The sequence below is a fragment of the Coregonus lavaretus genome (genome assembly GCF_964263955.1).
Source record: "Coregonus lavaretus genome assembly, chromosome: 31".
NCBI lineage: Eukaryota > Metazoa > Chordata > Actinopteri > Salmoniformes > Salmonidae > Coregonus > Coregonus lavaretus.
The window spans coordinates 21,363,936-21,386,287 of record NC_140018.1 but is presented as its reverse complement, the minus strand read 5'-3'; the positions used below and the strand labels follow the sequence as shown (position 1 = coordinate 21,386,287).

At 46.3% G+C, this 22,352-nt stretch overlaps 1 protein-coding gene across 1 annotated transcript in view; it reads left to right on the top strand.

Moving 5' to 3' along the window:
• Positions 1-22,352, top strand: part of LOC311107138 (androgen-induced gene 1 protein-like) — a 64,610-nt gene that overhangs the window by 5,485 nt on the left and 36,773 nt on the right. Inside the window, exon 2 of the mRNA XM_084149638.1 lies at positions 6,406-6,561. Coding sequence (XP_084005764.1) covers positions 6,406-6,561 — 156 coding nt within the window. The remainder of the gene's footprint in view (positions 1-6,405; positions 6,562-22,352) is intronic.

The window sequence follows — 22,352 nt, the reverse complement described above, 5'->3', positions numbered from 1 at the left end:
CCTGTTCCTCGCACCAAACCAGTGGTGCGTGTTCCCAGTCTGGTCCGGCCCGTGCCTGCTACTCGCACCAGACCAGTGGTGCATGTGTCCAGTCCGGCACGGCCCGTGCCCGTTCCACCGGTGCCTGGTCCGGCACCGGTCAGCTGCTCCACTCTGGAGCCAGAGCAGTCCGCTCCACCGGGGTCTAGTCCAGCTCCGGTCAGCTGCTCCACTCCGGAGCCAGAGCGGTCCGCTCCACCGGTGCCAAGTACAGCTCCGGTCAGCGGCTCCACTCCGGAGCCAGAGCAGTCCGCTCCACCAGTGCCTAGTCCAGCTCCGGTCAGCAGCTCTACTCCGGAGCCAGAGCAGTCCGCTCCACCGGTGCCAAGTCCAGCTCCGGTCAGCGGCTCCAGTCCGGAGCCAGAGCAGTCCGCTCCACCGGTGCCCAGTCCAGCTCCGGTCAGCGGCTCCAGTCCAGACCCAGACGTCAGCCCCTCTCCAAGTTCTGGGTCTCCCACACCACGGTCAAGACAGGGCTCGGTACATCATGGGAGGAAGGAGAGGGGAAGCAGTGCGCCGAGGTCCAGACCAGACCAGGGGCATAACGGGGAGGCTGAGAGAATGTGGTCGTCCCACCCGGACCCTTCCCTGTTATGTCAGGTTGGTGCGGTCGGAGTCCACACCTTTTGGGGGGGGGGGGGGAGTACTGTCACGCCCTCACTTATGGGACTCTAGTATGTTGAGTCAGGGTGTGGAGTTCTATGTTGTATTTTCTATGTTCTCGTTCTAGGTGTTGTATTTCTATGTTTGGCCGGGTTTACTTCATACTTAGGCAGCCTGTTTGCTATCATTAGTTGTGGGATCTTGTTCCGTGTAGAGGCTTGTTTTGTGTTCAGCCTGAGGACACGTTACGTTGTATTGTTGTTTTGTTCGTGTGTTTATCTTGTTAATAAACATGTATGCATTTCACGCTGCGCCTTGGTCTGACCCGTCCTTCAACGAACGTGACATTAATGCAAAAATAATCTCCACCACTGCCACAGCTCTTAGACTCACACAAAATGGCATATGCTAGCTTAAGGGGATAGACATTGACAGGATGGGGTTTATGTAATTGTTCAGTTGTTATATAATGCTTATTTAAATACAAAATACCCTGTATGAATGTATGTATCTCAATTTTTGTATTTTTTATCTCTATACTTCACATGAATATTAATTGTATTTTAGAGGACACCTCAATTTAACTCCTTTGTGATATACATACTGTACATTGAGCTCCAAAAGTATTGGGACAGTGACACATTTGTTGTTGTTTTGGCTCTGTACTCCAGCACTTTGGATATTAAATGATACAATGACTATGAGGTTAAATTGCAGACTGTCAGCTTTCATTTGAGGCTATTTTCATCCATATCGGGTGAACCTTTTGTATATAGTCCCCCCATTTTAGGGGACCAAAAGAATTGGGACAAATGCACTTATATGTGTATTAAAGTAGTAAAAAGTTAAGTATTTGGTCCCATATTCATAGCACGCAATGACGACAGATGCACAAATATCATACCCCCTCCCAAGAATGCTAACCTGCCCTGTTATTGTAATGGTGAGAGGTTAGCATGTCTTGGGGGTATAATATTTGTGCGTCTGTAACTTTCTCACTCATCATTATTCACGATTTATTCAGGATTATCCGTAATCATGGTAACATCTACATTAATGTAGAAGTGTTTAGAAACATATTATATTCTTATTTACAATAAAAGTGACTCAAAAATGACACAATACATTATTTAACATACATTTCTATCAGGTACAAAATAATTTGAAACACAACCAAAACAAACAGCAAATGCATCCAACAAATGTGTAGAGTCACAACCTTGATGTAGTCATTGTATGTTATGAATATGCGACCAAATACTTAACTTTTTACTACTTTAATACACATATAAGTTAATTTGTCCTAATACTTTTGTTCCTCTAAAATGTGGGGACTATGTACAAAAAGTGCTGTAATTTCTTAACGGTTCACCTGATATGGATGAAAATACCCTCAAATTAAAGCTGACAGTCTGCACTTTAACCCCATAGTCATTGTATCATTTCAAATCTGAAGTGCTGGAGTACAGAGCCAAAACAAATTGTCACTGTCCCAATAACTTTGGAGCTCACTGTATTCATGTAATGTAGATATCTTTTTTAGGATTACTATGTTTTTCATTAATATAATGTGACATAAATATTTGAAGCTACTGTCCTCTTGAGAGAGGAGGAACTACTGATTTTGTGACCCAAAATGATCACCTGTTCACCTCCTCTGATTTAAAGATGCACTATGCAGAAATCACTCCTGGTTGCTAAAATTCGAATTCGAATCGCCTAATTTCAGTTTATGTGACAAAACAAGCAATGGATAGTGTAGAGCATAGGTCACTAACAGGCGGACCGCGGTCCGGATCCGGACCCAGAAGCCGTCCCATACGGACCCGGACCAAAACAAAAGATTATTAATTAAAACCTGACGGGGCGCTTCTATTTTAATATGCACAGCTTTTGTAGTCTTTACGGTACTCGTTTTGTGAATGAGGAAACTCACCGACCAATTGCATGTGAGTTAAGCGATCCCACGTGATACCACTCAGCCAATGAAGTCTTTGCATTCCTGGCGGTAAACATTGGGACTCTACAGTGCAGACAGATGAGAGTTTTAGAGGCAAGTTACCAAGGAAAAGAAAGTCGGATTAAAAAGATAGCGATATATGTAGAAAACAAAGGGAGCGAAAACAGACGAATGAGACGGAGAAAGGGAACGAAACAGACGAGTGAGAAACAGACGAATGAGACGGAGAAAGGGAGAGATACAGACGAGTGTGCCGGAGAAAGCTGAGGAAAATACGAGTGAGACGGAGAAAGTTGACGAAAATATGAGTGAGACGGAGAAAGGGAGCGAAACAGACGAGTGAGGCAGAAAAAGGGTAACAGTTAGAGAAAATAAGGAACAAATGGCACTCTCCAAAAAAAGAAAAGTGGACAATGAAAACAGAGCATTTAATCCAGAATGGACAGACAGAATGAGCAACACATTCACTGCCCAACAACGTGCTCTTGAGTGTTCCCTCAGAGTTTCTTGGATTTTGGGTAAACACAAAAAGTCATTTACAGATGGAGGGGTTGTCAAAGAATGCATGAGTGCAGTAGCTGAAACACTACTTGAGGGAAAACAAAAAAATGAGCTTTGTGATAAAATAAAGCAAATTCCCATGTCAGCATCATCTGCCACAAAGAAAAGTGAAATATTAACTCAGGATGTGCTAACCCAGCTAGATGAAGCCATGCATAAGGCACCATGTGTAGGCTTAGCTGTGGATGAGTCCACTGACATATGTGACAATGCTCAGCTGTTAGTGTTTGCCAGGTTTTTCAACACAGCCCAGAAAACATTCTGTGAAGACATGTTAGGTGTCACTCCCCTTCAGACCAGTACAAGAGGAGAGGATATCTACCTGGCCATTAAGGAGATGTTAACAAAAAGAGGAATAGAGCCAAAACAAGTGGTTTCAATAACCACAGATGGAGCCCCTTCTATGATAGGGAAAGAAAAAGGAGCTGTAGCAAGACTGAAAGGGGACAATCCTGAGCTTTTATCTTACCATTGCATCATTCATCAATCTGTCCTCTGTGCCTCCCTGTCAGATGAGCATGCTGAGGTGATGAATACAATGATGAAAATGATAAATTTTCTCAGGGCATCCTCTTCCTACCAGCATCGCATGCTTAGGGAATTCCTCAGAGAAGTTGATGCCAATGCTGATGATCTTTTGCTGCACAACAATGTGAGATGGCTCAGCAAAGGCAGGGTGCTAGAGCGCTTTTGGTCCATCAGGAGGGAATTAGCATCTTTTTTGGCAGAGCTAAGCAGTCAGAAGGCAACACAGTTTTCTCTCTTTTTAGAAAATGAGAAATGGATGGATAATGTGGCCTTTTTGGTTGACATCACGTCACATCTGAATGAACTGAATTTGAGGCTACAGGGCAAGGACAATTCAATTTGTGAACTGATGACAGCTGTTCGCTCCTTTCACAGGAAACTTGAAGTGTTCAAGGAAGACCTGCAGGGAGACTGTGTACACTTCCCAGCAGTGCAGGAACAGGTTCAGGGACAGAGAGATTTGTCTTCTTTTGTTGATTTTATTGATAAGCTGATTGTAAACTTCAGCAACCGTTTTGACAGCTTCAGCTTTGGAGAGCAGCTCACCATGTTCATTCAGAACCCATTTCTGATCACAGATGTCAGGGGGTTCTCAAAGGAAGTCACACAGCACTTTAAATGGGTAAATGCTGGGTCTCTCCAGATGCAATTGGTTGATCTCCAAGCAGATGTGGCCCTGAAAGAGCAGTTTGTAAGAACTGACCCTTCCACTTTCTGGTTCCAAATGGTCCCTGAGACTGCTTTCCCCGGTCTGAGGAAAGTAGCCCTATACATCTTGACCATGTTTGGCTCCACATACAACTGCGAGGCAGCTTTCTCCACAATGAACATAATTAAAACTAAATATCGTTCCAGGCTCACCAATGAGCACCTTCACATGTGTATGAGAATGGCCCTGACTCCATTCAAGCCCAGGTTTAAAATTCTGGCAAGACAGGCTAAAGCTCAATTCTCTCACTGAGCAAAAACATGGTGGAGTGGGATATGAGGGGAAGAAAGTGATACTCTAAAACTGTTCAATTGTTAAGATCTGTTGAGATTTATTATTTGTAAAATTGGTTGAGACTGTTGAGTCAAGATGTGAAACAGAAAAGGGGAAATTCAAACTTTTCCTCCCTTTATATTATTTTTCTGAAGTTAAGCACTTCTTTTGAAAATGCACAATTTTCACATTTTATTTATTTTCTCTTATTTTGACATGCAGCCCTAGTTTTATTTAGTTAATTAATGAGAGCACATTGTACATATCTACAGTCATACATATATGTTCAGTAGGGCTGCCCCTCTTAGTCGATTAGTCGACTAATCGGTCGTTTTGGTCTTAGTCGACTAAGATTTCTTTAGTCGATAAGTCATTTTTTATGCTTATTCATGCTTAATTACTCATTTCCAAGTAACTTATGAGAACATTTCTGGTGAACACGAGATTTAAAGTGGTGCTTTTGCATGATTAATTTCGGAGAAACTCAGTTTTACAGATGGTTAATTAACTACATTTATACTGCGCTTTTCTAGTCTTGCACAGCTCTGTCGATTAAATCAACTAATCGATTAGTCGACAAACTCATATAAGTGTTAGTCGACTAAGAATTTCTTTAGTCGAGGACAACCCTAATGTTCAGTTCTATGTTTCGTGATAATAAATATTGTCAACAAGTTTTTGAATTGTACTGAATTAATTTGATTAGACGGTCAGTTATTGATTACATTCAGAACTACTAGGCTACTTAAATATATATACCACTAAATTGTTAGACATTATGATCTTCTGGACCTTTGCTTCAAAACATTTTCTCTAACTGGACCTTTTTTAAATGTTGTTGAATACCCCTGGTGTAGAGAATCATTGTACCATCTAAACCGCTATGAAATATATTTTCATTAGACCAAAAATATAGTATTTTCTTTCAGCTGTTTGAAGCTGGTGTACAAAACCGAAAGTAAAAGACTCAAAAATAAAACTTAAGAACGGGAAGCATAGAAATACAGCACATTGAACAGATCTACTGCTTCTTAGACTTGCTTTCAATGAGAATGGCAGATCTATAACTCACATTTCTATGTGAATTTGGTCAGGTCGCCCAAAAAGTTACATATTGCAGCTTTAAAGACATGCTTTGGTACTTTGGCGACTAGTAAGTATTTTTTTAAACCTCCCGCTTTGGGCGGGATGTGTCAATGTGTAGTTCATACATGCATAATCTATGAGCAGAATTACTGTCTTACCTCAATTAGCCACAAAATCCCTAGTTTGAAAGCGACTGTTTTCTGGAAGCTGTACAGCGCCAATTTCCCCCCACGTGGGCCAGCCCCTAGCAATTATTTCTAGCCAATGAGCTTCAGCCCCTTGCCATTTGAGTGACACCTAGCAAGATGCACACACAGTAGAATGAGAGAGAGAGCAATGGCGTGGTGCTCATATCTGAACATACTGTATGTGATGTAGTATGCAATTTTCGGGGCCACTTTTGGCTCGTGGGCGCTACTTTCAGAATTCCTAGCTAAAAAGTATACAAAAGTGCTGGTGAATCCTTTTAAAGTGTGCAGAAAATGCTTTTTCCTGTGACACAACTCACTCCTGGAGCAGCTAAACTTTTGTTTTAAAAGAGGAGTGTGACAGCACTGTGTCTAACTATTATGTACTCTGTGTTGTGGTTGCTCTGTCTTGAAGTACACATGATGTGATCTACATGTCTTCTCCGCCCCTGCTCTAGGTGATCCAGGCAGTGTTCTTTGGCATGTGTGTGCTGACAGACCTGTCCAGCCTGCTGACCAAGGGCAGTGAGAGCCAGGAGCAGGAGAGGCAGCTTAGGAAGCTCATTGGCCTGAGGGACTGGATGATGGCCGTGCTGGCCTTCCCAGTTGGAGTGGTAAGTAGTAGTCACAACACAATGCGAGGCCTAAGGCATTGTGGTATATCGCTAACTCAATGACCATTGGAGTTGGCTATACTGTATAGCATAAACAGATCTGGGACTAGGATATTTCCCCTTTACAGTAAGCACAGCATCTGAAAGTTAATTCAGGGAGAAAGGAGCAAAAGACACTGTGAATGCACTGCATTGTTAAGAACTGCCTTTCTTACTCTGACTGTCTAGATGCTTGAAACCACAGATCCACAACAAAACAGATGCTTCCATTCTCATTGCCTTTTCAAGCATTATTCAAGGATAAAATGAAGATATTTGAAGAAACAGCTGATGCACCCGAATTAGGGATGTAACGACTCACCCGATTCAAATGTTTAAGATGCGCGTCACCAATTCAAACCTTACTAATCGCCGGTTTCCAAAATTGTTTTGCTTCATATTACATTCTTTCTACCTTCCATAAATACCTCTCTGTGATGGGTGATTTGAAGGAGTCAGGCACAGGAGGGTAAATCACAGAATACAGAGTTTATTCCGGAATACAGAGTTACGCAGGATAGTGTCAAACAGTCCAGTGCGCAAAACAGGCGCACTGGAACAAAACAGGCACACGGGGAAAATATACCCCGGCAATACAAAATACACGGAGCTCAACCGAGCTACTCTCTCCTCACATTAAACAATCACCCACAAGGACAAGGGGGCAGAGGGAACACTTATACACAGACTAATAAGGGGATATGAAGCAGGTGTGTGCAATAGACAAGACAAAACAAATGGAATGATGAGATGTGATGCGGCAGTGGCTAGAAGGCTGGTGACGACAAACGCCGAAGCCTGCCCGAACAAGGAGAGGAGGCAGCCTCGGAGGAAGTCGTGACAGTCTAGGCATATTCGGCCCATGGCAAGAACACCGACCACTCCCCCGGCTGGTTCTGGCAGTAGGACCGCAGGAACCTACCCACATCCTGATTTACCCGTTCCACCTGCCCACCCCCAGACGTTCCATGAATGCCTTCCAGACCTTGGATGTGAACTGGGGACCTCGGTCAGACACTATGTCCTCTGGTACCCTGTGGTGCTGGAAGACGTGTGTAAACAAGGCCTCCACAGTCTGCAGGGCCGTGGGGAGACCGGGCAGAGGAAGGTGGCGGCAGGCCTTGGAAAAGCGGTCCACAACGACCAGGATGGTGGTGTTACCTTGAGAGAGGGGAAAATCAGTCAGGAAATCAATACTTAGGTGAGACCATGGCCGTTGTGGAACTGTTAAAGGCTGTAACTTACCTGCTGGGAGGTGCCTAGGTGCCTTACTCTGGGCGCACACCGAGCAGGAGGAGACATACACCCTCACGTCCTTAGCCAAGGTAGGCCACCAGTACTTTCCAGTCAGGCAGCACACTGTACAACCAATACCTGGGTGACCAGAGGAGGGGGACGTGTGTGCCCAGTAGATCAGATGGTCACGGACAAGAGCAGGCACGTACTGCAGCCCAGCTGGACACTGAGGTGGAGATGGCTCTGTGCGAAATGCCTGCTCTATATCTGCGTCCATCGCCCATACTACTGGCGCCACAATGCAGGAGGCCGGGAGTATGGGGGTGTTGTCTCTGGGCCTCTCCTCTGTGTAATACAGCCGTGACAGTGCGTCTGCCTTCACGTTCTTCGTACCCGGGATGTATGATAGAGTGAAATCAAACCGGGTGAAGAATAAGGCCCACCCCTCGGATGTACTCCAGGTTACGGTGGTCCGTCCAGACAAGGAAAGGGTGTTTCGCCCCTTCGAGCCAGTGCCTCCACACGGTCAGGGCTAGGACAACAGCCAACAGCTCCCGATCACCAACGTCGTAGTTCTGCTCTGCCAGGCTGAGCTTCTTGGAGAAGAAGGCACAGGGGCGGAGCTTGGGTGGCGTGCCCGAGCGTTGAGATAGGACAGCGCCTATCCCTACCTCGGACGCATCCACCTCCACTACGAACGGTAGTGATGGATCGGGGTGGGCCAGTACTGGGGCTGAGGTGAACAGACCTCTCAGGTTACTGAAGGCCCTGTCAGCCTCAGCAGACCAGCGGAGCCAGGACAGCCCACCCTTCAACAGAGATGTGATGGGAGCTGTGACCATGCCAAAGCCCTGGATAAACATCCAATAATAGTTGACAAAGCCAATAAAGCACTGCACCTCCTTTACCGTGGTTGGAGTCGGCCAATTACGCATGGCTAAAATGCGATCTCCCTCCATCTCCACACCTGAGGTGGTAATGCGGTATCCGAGGAAGGAGACGGACTGTTGGAAAAACAGACACTTTTCTGCCTTGGCATAAAGGTCATTTTCCAACAGTCGGGCCAGCACTTTGCGAACCAGGGACACATGCTTGGCGCGCGTAGCGGAATACACCAGAATGTCATTGATGTAGACCACTACACCACGACCAAGCATGTCCCGAAACACCTCTTTCACAAAGGACTGGAAGATGGATGGAGCATTCATCAAACCGTAAGGCATCACCAGGTATTCATAATGCCCTGTGGTTGTGCTGAATGCTGTCTTCCACTCGTCCCCCTCTCGGACACGCACCAGGTTGTACGCACTCCCGAGATCTAATTTGGTAATGAAGCGCATTGACTCGATCACCGAAGGAATGAGGGGGAGAGGATAACTAAATTGTATCGTCTCCTTGTTCAGTGATCGATAATCAATGCACGGGCACAGACCGCCGTCTTTCTTCTTCACAAAAAAGAAACTCGAGGAGGCGGGCAAAGTGGAGGGATGTATAAACCCCTGGCGCAGGGACTCAGTGACGTATGTCTCCATAGCCTCCGTTTCAGCCTGTGACAGGGGATACACATGACTCCTGGGAGGCACAGCGTCTACCCGGAGGTTTATCGCGCAATACCCCGCCCGATGAGTTGGTAACTTGGTCGCCTGTGTTTTGGAAAACGTGTGCGCCAAATCGAGGTATTCGGGGGGAATGCGCACGGTGGAGGTACTGTCCGGACTTTCCACTGTGGTTGCACCAATGGAAACCCAGAGACACCTACCCTGACACTCTAGCGACCACCCCGTGAGAACACTCTGCGGCCATGAGAAGGTGGGGTTGTGGAGTTCTAACCAAGGAATACCTAATACAACAGGGAAAGCAGGAGACTCAATAATAAAAAAAAGTGACTTGCTTGGTTAGAACTCGCGATGAGTCTCGTGGGTAACCATAATGACTGGTGCTGTAACTTCCCTAACAAACCCGGACCCTAATGGTCGACTGTCAAGTGCTCTGATGGGGAGTGGAATGGAAAAGGGAACCAATGAAATGCCTAGACTGTGTGAGAATGACCTGTCCATAAAGTTCCCAGCTGCGCCTGAATCGACTAGAGCCTTACACTGGGGAACTACAATGTAATCAGGAAAGTGGATGGGTAGGGTACAGTGCACAGCAGAGGGCTCTGAACGAGTGTGGGTGTTCGATACCTGGGGTGACGCGAGAGTGCCCTGCCTGCCGCCTCCAGACCCAAAAGAACGCTGACGACATCGTGCAGTGAAATGTCCTCTCGTGCCACCAGAGTGACACTGGCACTGTTGTCCTCCGCTCTCTCGGATCGCCGCTCCACCCAGCTCCATCAGCTCGTGATCCGAGTCGGGCCGGGTTGGAACGGGCAGACCCCTTCCAGGACATCCTCTGGCCACCAGCAGGTTGTCCAAGCGGATGGCCATGTCCACCAGTTGAGTGAAGGACAACATGGTGTCCCCGCAGGCTAGCTCCCTTTCGAACGTCCTCCCGCAGATTGCACCGGAAGTGGTCGATGAGGGCCCGCTCGTTCCACCCGGACCCAGCTACTAGAGTCCGGAACTCCAGGGCGAAGTCCTGCACGGTCCTCATCCCCTGCCTCAGGTGGACTAGCCGCTCGCCCGCCTCTTGACCCTCGGGCAGGTGATCGAAGACAGCCCGAAAGAGGCGAGCAAACTCCCCGTAGTTGTGCAACGCGGCTCCTCCTTCATTCCAGACCACGTTGGCCCACTCCAGGGCTTTCCCCGAGAGGCAGGAGACGAGGGCGGACACCTTTTCCCGCTCCGATGGGGCCGGGCTGATGCTGGAATAATAGAGCTCCAGTAGGAGGAGGAATCCCTGGCAGAGAGCAGCTGTATCGTCGAAATCCCTTGGTCGGGATATATGGATCCCTCTGGGTGCTGGGGTGTGGGTGGCTGGATCCGGTCGCCCAGCTGGTCTCGACAGATCGGGTCCTCTCCTCTCCAGGCGTTGGACGACCTGGAGAACCCGATCCATCGCTTCTCCCAAGCTGGCTAGCATCTTCGAATGCTCCTGGACCCGTGCCACGACTCCAGGCATGTGCTCCTCTCCTGCTGACTCCATAGTTGGTGGTTGATTCTGTGATGGGTGATTTGAAGGAGTCAGGCGCAGGAGGGTAAATCATAGAATACAGAGTTTATTCCAGAATAAAGAGTTATGCAGGATAGCATCAAACAATCCAGTGCGCATTGGAACAAAACAGGCACACAGGGAAAATATACCCCGGCAATACAAAATACACGGAGCTCAACCGAGCTACTCTCTCCTCACATTAAACAATCACCCACAAGAACAAGGGGGCAGAGGGAACACTTATACACGTGCTAATGAGGGGATATGAACCAGGTTGTTTGTAATAGACAAGACAAAACAAATGGAATTATGAGATGTGATGCGGCAGTGGCTATAAGGCCGGTGACAACGAACGCCGAAGCCTGCCCGAACAAGGAGAGGAGGCAGCCTCGGTGTGACACTCTGGCTCCGGGACGTTTGTATTTGAGCCAGGGTGTATTTTGTTTTGTTGGGTTTTGGTTTTGTTTCTAGGTTTGCCTTTCTGTTGGCTGCATTTCTAGGTTTGGTCGATGACTCCCAATCGGAGGTAACGAGTGTCAGCTGTCGGCTCGTTATCTCTGATTGGGAGCCATATTTATTCTGATTGTTTTCCTGTGGGAATTGTGGGTTTTTGTTCCGTTTCGGTCAGTGTACCGTGGACTTCATTGAGTCGTCTTTTGTTTTGTAGTTCTATAACGTTTCATTAATAAAGTCATGTTTCTTGGACACGCTGCGCCTTGGTCATACTTAGACGACATAGACGACCGTGACAGAAAAACCCACCATAATAGGACCAAGCAGCGTGTCAAGCGGCAACAGGACCCTGCTCCTAAGGATTCATGGACATGGGGGGAGATACTGGCTGGAAAGGGTCCTTGGGCACAACCGGGAGAATATCGCCGCCCTCGTGAAGAGCTGGAGGCAGCTAAAGCCGAGAGGAGGCGGTATGAGGAGGCAGCACGGAGTCAAGGCTGGAAGCCCGTGGGTACCACCCAAAAATTTCTTGGGGGGGGGGCTTAAAGGGAGTGTGGCGAAGTCAGGTAGGAGACCTGCGCCTACTCCCTGGACTTACCGTGGAGAGCGAGAGTACGGGCAGACACCGTGTTACGCAGTAGAGCGCATGGTGTCTCCTGTACGCAGGCATAGCCCGGTTCGGTACATTCCAGCTCCACGTATCGGCCGGGTTAGAGTGAGCGTTGAGCCAGATGTCATGAAGCCGGCCCAACGCATCCGGCTACCAGTGCGTCTTCTCGGGCCGGCGTACATGGCACCAGCCTTACGCATGGTGTTCCCGGTTCGCCCACATAGGCCGGTGCGGGTTATTCCACCTCCCCGTACTGGTCGGGCGACGGGGAGCATCAACCCGGGTAAGGTTGGGCAGGCTCAGTGCTCAAGGGGGCCAGTAAGCCTGCACGGTCCGGTATTTCCGGCGCCACCTCCCCGCTCCAGCCCAGTACCACCAGTGCCTACACGACGCACCAAGCCTCCTGTGTGTTCCCCGAGTCCTGTGCGTCCTGTTGCTGCTCTCCGCACTAGGCCTTATGTGCGTCCCCAGGGTCCAGCATGCCCTGTTCCTTCTCCCCGCACTAGGCTTTATGTGCGTTCCCAGGGTCCAGCATGCCCTGTTGCTTCTCCCCGCACTAGCCCTGAGATGCGTGTCCTCAGCCCGGTACCTCCAGTTCCGGCACCACGCACCAGGCCTACGGTGCGCCTCAGACGGCCAGAGTCTGCCGTCTGCCCAACGGGGCCTGAACTGCCCGTCTGCCCAAAGGCGCTTGAACTGGCCGTCTGGACTGAGCCTGCAAAGCCGCCCGTCTGCCATGAGCTTTCAGAGCCGTCCGCCAGACCGGAGCCGCTAGAGCCTTCCGCCAGACAGGATCAGCCAGAGCCTTCCGCCAGACAGGATCGGTCAGAGCCTTCCGCCAGCCATGAGCAGCCAGATCCGTCAGCCGGCCATGAGCAGCCAGATCCGTCAGCCAGCCATGAGCAGCCAGATCCTTCAGCCAGCCATGAGCAGCCAGATCCGTCGGCCAGCCATGAGCAGCCAGATCCGTCGGCCAGCCATGAGCAGCCAGATCCGTCGGCCAGCCATGAGCAGCCAGATCCGTCGGCCAGCCATGAGCAGCCAGATCCGTCAGCCAGCCATGAGCAGCCAGATCCGTCAGCCAGCCATGAGCAGCCAGATCCTTCAGCCAGCCATGAGCCGTCCAGCCAGGATCCGCCAGAGCCGTCCAGCCAGGACCCGCCAGAGCCAGCCAGCCAGGATCCGCCATTGAGTCCGGTGCTGTCCCTTAGACCGGTGCTGCCCCTTATCCTGGTGCTGCCCCTTAGTCCGGTACTGCCCCTTAGTCCGGTGCTGCCCTTTAGTCCGGTGCCGCCCCTTAATCCAGTGGGGTTTAGTTGGGGGGTGGTCATGTGGAGGAGGCTACGGAAGCGGATAGTGACTAAGGTGGGGTGGGGACCACGACCAGGGCCAGAACCGCCACCGTGGACAGACGCCCACCCAGACCCTCCCCTAGACTGTATGCTGGTGCGCCCGGAGTTCGCACCTTTAGGGGGGGGTACTGTGACACTCTGGCTCCGGGACGTTTGTATTTGAGCCAGGGTGTATTTTGTTTTGTTGGGTTTTGGTTTTGTTTCTAGGTTTGCCTTTCTGTTGGCTGCATTTCTAGGTTTGGTCGATGACTCCCAATCGGAGGTAACGAGTGTCAGCTGTCGGCTCGTTATCTCTGATTGGGAGCCATATTTATTCTGATTGTTTTCCTGTGGGAATTGTGGGTTTTTGTTCCGTTTCGGTCAGTGTACCGTGGACTTCATTGAGTCGTCTTTTGTTTTGTAGTTCTATAACGTTTCATTAATAAAGTCATGTTTCTTGGACACGCTGCGCCTTGGTCATACTTAGACGACATAGACGACCGTGACACTCGGAGGAAGTTGTGACACTCTCATCTTTTGTGACAGCTGATGCGTCCTCTCTTTCAGTGTCGAAATGCATGATCTACGAGTCATTTTGCATGCGTGCCTAACAACACCAGGCAATATCAGTAGCCTAGTCAAACTGTGCACTGTGCCCAGTTTCACGCACTGACCAACCCAAAGTAGGCGGCCTAGAGCAATCAAATGCTAAAATGGCTTGTGTGATATTAGGCTTTATTAGTTGAGTGACAACCTATGTAATTTGCTATGTTATTGTTATCTATGTGCTGTTGAAAATTGTGTTTTACCGGAATGAAAGTAAGCTACCGGAGACACAACTCTCATCTGGCTATAGCCTACCTGCTGAATAGGGCTTACAATAGATTTGATTTTGATGGTTCAGGTTCACCATCAGCAATAGTTTTGTTAGTTTTGCTTTAAACAATCAGTGTATATGTTAATTTTTGGATATACACAGTAAAGTTAATAATTTCATAACGAGCAATCACTTTTGCGAGGTGCACTGCATGGCCGAAGCGAGAGAAGAGAAAATCTCTCTGTAAATACTTCCAAACGGTCAAAACCATTGAGATGGGGGTGAAATCCAAAGTTATGCTTGGCTATGTCATAGCTAATTTGTAAACAATAAATATTGCTACATTACCAGTGGTGTAGTGCGATTTTTTTAGGTTAGGTAGGGCACTTATTTTTTTGATGACATCATAATTTCCTCAATCAAAATTTGTACCGACAGATGTAGCCAATTTAATAGCCTATCGTTATAGAATATGCATCAAATGCATCCTTCGATTGCAACGTCTGCATGTGCCCACACATATTGTCTAAAGAAAATGTTATATTTCTAATACCCTGAAACACCAAATTAGGCATAGGCTACCTAATTTCAAAATAGGCCATCATCACTGTCAATCGTGAATTATAATTCTTCACGTTTTACAAGAGAAACGTCCAAATTGCATCTCCATGTCAATCATTTGATTGATCTCAATCAGTTTCATGGGAATATGCATTTAGATCTTCTTGAATTACTGTTTCATGAGCAAATTAGAGCAGATGGTGTTAACAAACTATTAGCATTTCTTGTATTTTGTTTCAATCAAAGCATATATCCTGTCTAGTGGCCCAGTTTTGGCGCATTACATTTTTTTGTCTGACTATTTATCTTCAGCTAACCATCCTAAAATCTCATTAGAAATTAGGAGGTGTTTTTGGTGTAACAGTAAACATTATAGGCCTATGCTATGCTATTATATTCCGTTCTGTTATATAAAAGGCTAATTCATCATTATGTGATCTGTCGAGACATTAATTCACCTTTGATCTAGCTTTACTAAACTAGCACCATTGTGAGAAGTGATAATCTTCTATATGTAATAATAATAATAAGTGATGAGGAGGACTATTAGGTGTAGGCAACAGATCTTGATTGAGTGTTATTTTAAGCGATTGGAGCTCCCTTTGTGGTGCTGAAAGGACAGCGCCAGGATTGCGTAATGATGTTAAAGAAGTTGAACCAACTTGTGGTGCTGAAGGATAGCTGAAGGATAGCGCTGCCATTCAGCCAGTTCAGGAACAACAATAATTTGCAGTAGGCCTATAGCCTGGTAGGCCTGCGACTATGTGGTATAGCAATTTGTAGGCTATAGCCTAATGTAAATACAAATACATATAGCTTAATATCATTACACTGTTTGCGAGGAGAGCTTTATTGCTGTATCATAAATAATCTGATTTGACTAGATTAAACCTATGGTTACAATATACCCTATTACAGAATAAAACAGAGAGGTGAACTATCACTTCATAGAATGTATAAGTAGTGAGCATAAATCATTACTACGTAGAATTGCAGGAAATTCGTTTTAAAACAGACATAAAATCGAACTTTTGGTTTGGTGTATTCATGCATCTCAATAAACTAGAACCTAAATGCATTATTACCTCCAACTTGGCACAATTCACAATTCGCATTCCCACTCTGACATACCAAGCTAGAACGGGCCCTGCGTCTCAACCAATAGCCAATGTAGGCTAAATATCCCAAGCAGGGCTACAGCAACTTCCAGAGAGGGTCATGCTCCTTGGGCTTTGCAGTAGCCACTCTGGTTTAGGTGTCGCCGTAACCAAGTGGTCACATATCGTTCTCGGTTCCACTGTGCAAGAGGGGTCTGTGGAGTTTTGTGAATATCAAGGCAGACACAGTGAATTTAGATATTTTTGGGGGATTGGCCAAAGTGGTCAAGCCTCCGACGGACCTCAGCACACACGTAGTCTATAGTTCTTCATCATTCTCGCCACCGCCAGAGAGAAGACAGGGAAGAAACCACCATTTACCTCTAGGCTGCTATACATATTTATTTGGTTTGTCATTCTATCGTTTTTCATGGAGTTTTAGTGGTAATTAAATAAAATGTATAATTCATTTTCCAGAAATATTCTTACCAGCTCTGTGTATTCTCAAATTGAAAACAGTGAGGGAGAGCAGCTCCTCCACACTCCGGCAGCACTACACCCATGTACATTACTAGCTCAAACACTTAAACTGTAAAAATGACTAGTTAATTAGTGGATGATGGTTATTTCAAAACCAAAGTTGGGAGACAAAAAACAGGCTACATAGATGCCTAGTCTCCCTTATGGCTCAGCTCAGGTGCCTACAATACATAGATCATAGACAACTGGTCAAACTGATGTCATTTGGACATTTTGCACAGAAAATCTTTCCAGTGTTTCTAGAGTTATTGCGTTTTCTCCCTGATCCCTAAACATATTTTTTTTTGCGAAAGAAGCAGAGTTGACAGAGAACTTTACCGACGTCAACTAGATTGAAGCATTAATTCTATCGATTTGTGACATTCTGGTGAGCAAGGGTTTGTTTAGGTTCTAGGGCAACATATGACAGAAGAGAAGCTGCATGTATCTAATTACAGTATAGACAAGTGACTAACAAATAATCTACCAAAATGTTGGAAATTATAAGCAGAAACATAGGCTTCTAAATCAGGCAAAAGAATCCTGCATCACCTGTCAAAAAAATAATTCTGCCGTCTCTGACTGTAGCCTTTTTCTATATTTGCGGATTAGGGTCGGGTGCGGGCCTCAGATTTTTTAAATCACATATAGTCGGGTGGTTGCGGATGGGTTATTAGAAATTGCAGGTGGATGCGGCTGAACAAACAGCTAACCCACACACCACTAATGCCCGATGTCCACCAGATGCATATGCATTTTATTTTTCCATGTAAAAAGTGCTTCGCTTTTCAACTAGCTAAAAGTTAGCTAGTTTGAGTCTGTGACTGTACTTCCGTTTGTACCACTGCACAGTAAAATAAAGCACAAATGGAAAATATTGAACGCATGCGGTACACAGAATGCACCGCAGCCTAGTGCGGCATCCCCAGCGCAGCGTTGCGGACTGCTCCATTGACAATAAATTACTTCCGCCGGAACGCAAAGAGTTTGATGCGTCTGGTGGACATGAGGCGTAACTACAGCTTCTTTGATCTACAGGTAACTACTAAAATTAAGGAAACACCAACATCAAGTGTCTTAATAGGGTGTTGGGCCACCACTACCAGAACAGCTTCAATGCACCTTCTTGGCATAGAAGTGTCTGGAACTCTATTGGAGGGATGCGACACCATTCTTCCACGAGAAATTCCATCATTTGGAGCGTCGCTCCAAAATCTCACAGAACTGTTCAAATGGGTTGAGATCTGGTGACTGAGACGGCCATGGCATATGGTTTACATCGTTTTCATGCTCATCAAATTCATTGACCACTCGTGCCCTGTGGATGGGGGAATTGTCATCCTATAGCCAAAATAATCATTTTTATACATGATCCTAAGCATGATGGGATGTTTATTGCTTAAATAACTCAGGAACCACACCTGTGTGGAAGCATCTGCTTTCAATATACTTTGTATCCCTCATTTACTCAAAAGTTTCCATTATTTTGGCAGTTACCTGTTTCCATTATTTTGGCAGTTACCTGTATATGAGAAATAGAACAGAAACTCAACAACTCCACACCTAATAAACAAGTGTCTGTTTTTCTCCTACCTCACCAGACACATGCTAGTCTTTAGTCTATATGTAGGTCAGCCAAATCTAGGGTTGTCTCACACATCGCAGGTGAAACAGCAAGGCTAACGGAAAGGAAAAGTCCCCTAGCTAGCCTTCTGTGTGAGTTAATGGACACTGTCGGCATTCTTTCCCTGCTGCATATTGCTGCCTGTGGCCTATCCTGGACTGCACTGGCCTTTGCATAAGCCAAGTAGGGACACCAACACACATTATCTTGGATGCAGCACGGACCATTTGCTTTGCAAATGCCAAGTCATCTATCTGGCTGGGTGTCATGCCGCGGGCAGCGAGCAGCAGGACCAGAGGGCTGAGACCTGGGAGAAAAAGGAAATACTGTGTGTTTGTCATACTTTTATATGCCCTTGTGTCTGTGATCGCCATCTGATAATTACTTGGAAAATATTTAAATTGGGTCTTTGCTGCTGCCACTTTTCCTGTTATCAGGGAGAGGTGATGTTTTAGTTTTATATAGTGAGGTGGTGGCGAGGGGCCAGGATGCCCAGGCAGCAGGCGATGAACGGTTCATACAGGGATGTGAATTTATAAGGTACTGGGCAAATATTTGAATTATAGTGGAAAGGTACTGGTTGCTAGTATACCGTTTTTTCCAGGCCTCGAGCCAAAAGAGAGGGAAATAATTTCATGACTGTGTAATAAGGAAGAAAAACATTGCATGTCCTGTCATCATCATGATGTCTATTTTTGACCTATACTGAAGTAGGGACATGCGTGTTATGTACATCACAGGCCCTGCTTACCAGAGATCATGTGATGTGTGCTGTGACCTGAGTTTGATCCTGTGTTCTTCTACTTAGGTAGGCTGTAAGACATGAGTCATCAGAGTAGCAGAGTGGAGAGAGCGAGATGACGCGCTGCTCCTTAGATGTCCTCCTAGAAACCAGGGACCAGTTGCTACACTCTTAGAAAAAAAGGTTCCAAAAGGGTTCTTCGGCTGTCCCCATAGGAGAACCCTTTTTGGTTTCAGGTAGAGCCCTGTTGGGTTCTACCTGGAACCAAAAATAGTTATTCAAAGGGTTCTCTTATGGGGACAGCTGAAGAACCCTTTTAGCGTCACCGTCACAGAGCAGTGCAGGCTGCTATATGAGGAGCCACTTGGCACCAGCCGCTGTCTGAGAGCTGGCCACACAGTTCAGTTTACACACCACACAATGGATGTCATTTGCACCGCAGCTAATGCCGGGAAATGAGCCCCCATTAGCGTTGATGCTGGGTAATGGTAATATGTGTGTATCTGTACTCTGCGTGCTGCTCTGGTTTGAGTGTGTATGTGTGTGTGTGTAGTCTCCCTTCATTGGTCAGGTGTGAATGCATCCCTGGCAGGGTTGAGCGCACCCCTCCATTCTTCCCACCTCTCCACGTGATGAAAGAGGAGAGTGTGCCATCAGGGCACAATAGCGGGGGCATTTCATATGCATCCGTCTGAGGCGCAGATGGCAGACCAGGTAATTCCATCCCCCTCGGCTGGGCTGTAGATGGTTTGGCTCCTGGACAGGCCTGGAGGCCCCTGATGGGGCCAGGTGTGGTTTCCCTACGGGCCCAACGACATGGAGCCCATGCAGCTAAAAGGGCTGAGGGTGTGGAAATGTGAAATGTCTAAATAAACTACCTGTCTCAGACTGAGTCCATTTACTCACACTCTGCACCTTGGAGAGGAAATAAGAAATGCTGTTTCTCGCTTTCGAGGGGCTGTAATAAGCTGCTCCCTCAGAGTCAATGCTCTCCATTCAGCAGGCCTGCCTGCTTGCTGTGGCCTTGTAGTGCAGCCTGTTTATTTGGCCACAGTGGCAAGAGACTTACTGGAAACCGTAGATCCAGCTAAATAATGTGAGAGTACGAAGCAAAACAGGATTCTGTCAAATCCCTAATCGAGGTCGGTTAATGCAAATAGGTTGGGTAGTTGGGTAGGGTCGGGAGCAGTTACAACTGTCTGGATCAAAAGGATTACGGGCAGAACTGGAATTCTTTCATCGAGGAAGCTGCTCCACTCCACGGAGCTGGAACTTCAAATACCCCCTTTCAAAGCCTGTACACTCGACAGTAACATGCTTGTTTTTGCTGTGCGTTTGATCTCCTCACAAGCTTACTGCTGTCCTTCTTACAAGAGGCATACAGGGCTGGTGGAGAAGCATCAGGATAAGAGACAAGGAGCGGAGAAGAAGTCACCTCTTAGGGATTAATTATGGTATGCTGATATGAAACATTAGCCTCCAGAACTGTCGCTTCGCTTCATCTCACGCGGCATGGTGGGCTTTAGCGCTAGCTTGCCTCTGTGTTAGTCGGAGAGTGCCAGGCAGCCTGGATGAAGGAGATAGCTAGTGCTCAGGTCAGAGGCTAACATCTTTGTGCTCCAGGACTGGTCCTCAGAGGGGCAGACTGTGGGGGCAGCAGGGTCAAGCTCAACCCAAGCCAGGCCAAGCAGGAAACCTCAGGGAGAGACAAGGAAGAGAAGAGCCAGGCCACAAAACCAGGGGATTTCCTGGGTATATGATGACCTGAGGGGCATGGTGTGTCCAGAGGGCATAAAACGAGGGCAGAAATGGTCTGGAAAACCCCAATAGACCATTACATTGCCTGTCAAATTATGAACATACTGTATTTGACTGAAAATATAATGTATTTTTATTTTTATTATACCTATAGATATTACGCATATATCTTTTGTGGATAGCTTGACCTATATTGTCTTGGGATAACATGGGCAGCATGTAAACATTCATGGTTATTTGACCCCCTGGGCCCATAGCTTCTCCGGTTCGCTCTGTGACATACATCCCAGTGGGCATACGACCTGATAAAGAATCTGGTCTGGACGTCTTATAACCAGATCACAACCAGATTACGACGTCTTTTTCACGATGTCTTTTTGAAAAATACGTCTTATTTTGCTTGATATCTGGTTTTTGGTTGAAATCTGATTGAACTACTGACCAGTTATCTAAATGCTACTCAATTAATAGACACCAATCTATATAAACATGTACATAGTGTTTGGGGTCATTCACCCATTGGATATAAGACACTAGAACCATTAAAATTATTTAAATTGGAGTAATGTTCTTTTTCAGCAGGATTTGCATGATTCAGCTTAAAACAGTTGGCAAACAACAGCTGGCAGAGCGCACCAAAGTGGGTTAAGGTCTCACGGCATACTGTACCCAGTCAACACGCTGGGCACGTGCCTATTCCGTTTGAGACTCGGAGGACTCGGCATGGACTTGGGGGGCTTCATGCGGGCTGAGCTCTTCCCGAGTCCGGCAGAATCATATTACTCTGGATTCCGGCTAATGGTACTCGGGCCGAGTCCATTTCAGCTTATCCGGCCCGATTACCTTTTTCAGGAGTAGGGCCATTTAAGGATTTTATTCGGCAAGGTATGAAATGCCAATATTAAAAAACTAAGAAATGTGATATATTTCACCTCAAAGTCATCGAATTTGCTAGGTCATTGAAAGTAAAAATAGTTGACAGTCTCTGCGGTCCTATAGCTATCAGAGATGGTCCCTAATTTAGAGAATCTCCGATGCTATAAATGCTTTTGCTTTTACTAAAGGATATGGCAGCTTTTTCGTAGTTGCAGTCCATCAAATTAAAAAGTGCACATTCATTTCCATAACATAAGATATACAAGAACAATAATACCTTTACAAAAATTAAATGCTGTTAAAATGCAGTAAAACTGCAGTACAATTAAATAATGGATGTTTAATTAATGATATCTGTTAGCTTGCTGTGTGTGTTGGCTTCTAATGGTAATATTTTGTCTGTGTTAGCTAATTGTACTGTTTATTGGGCTGCACATTTTCTTCTGTTCCACTGAATGCAATTTTTATGTTGTATAACTAACAAAAAAAATATCTGAATTTAACAAATAACACATAGGCCTATTATTTCAATATCCTACTACAATTCACCAGGATTTACAAAATCCTATTTTTATCGCATTAATTTAAATCACTAATTAGTCCAAAATTATTGCACCTCAATTTGATCCTGAAAATATGACTATTATATTTCCCCTTAAAGCTTTTAAGCAATTAACATAATGCGTGCAGTAATTGTATTTTAATTTCAGTGGCTAAATAAGGAGGTAGGCATATCAGTTCCAGTTGAAACTTGGATTGGAATCTGTGCTTCACGCGCAGCAATAGATCTCTGCGTGCAGTAGGCAGCCTGCTTGCTTCAGCATCAACATTCCATAAGGCCGTTGGGACAAAGCACCCGGTAGGCTACACAATAACACAGTTGGAAAACAATGACAGTTTCTGAAAATGTACACAAAAAATATATATATATTTGACTGCTAAGTTCCCTGTTCTCCTGCATTCTTGTTTTACTTTTGTAAGTAAAGCGGTGGTTTGTTGGGGAGAAGAACGTCAAGGAAAGATTTGCTAGCTAGC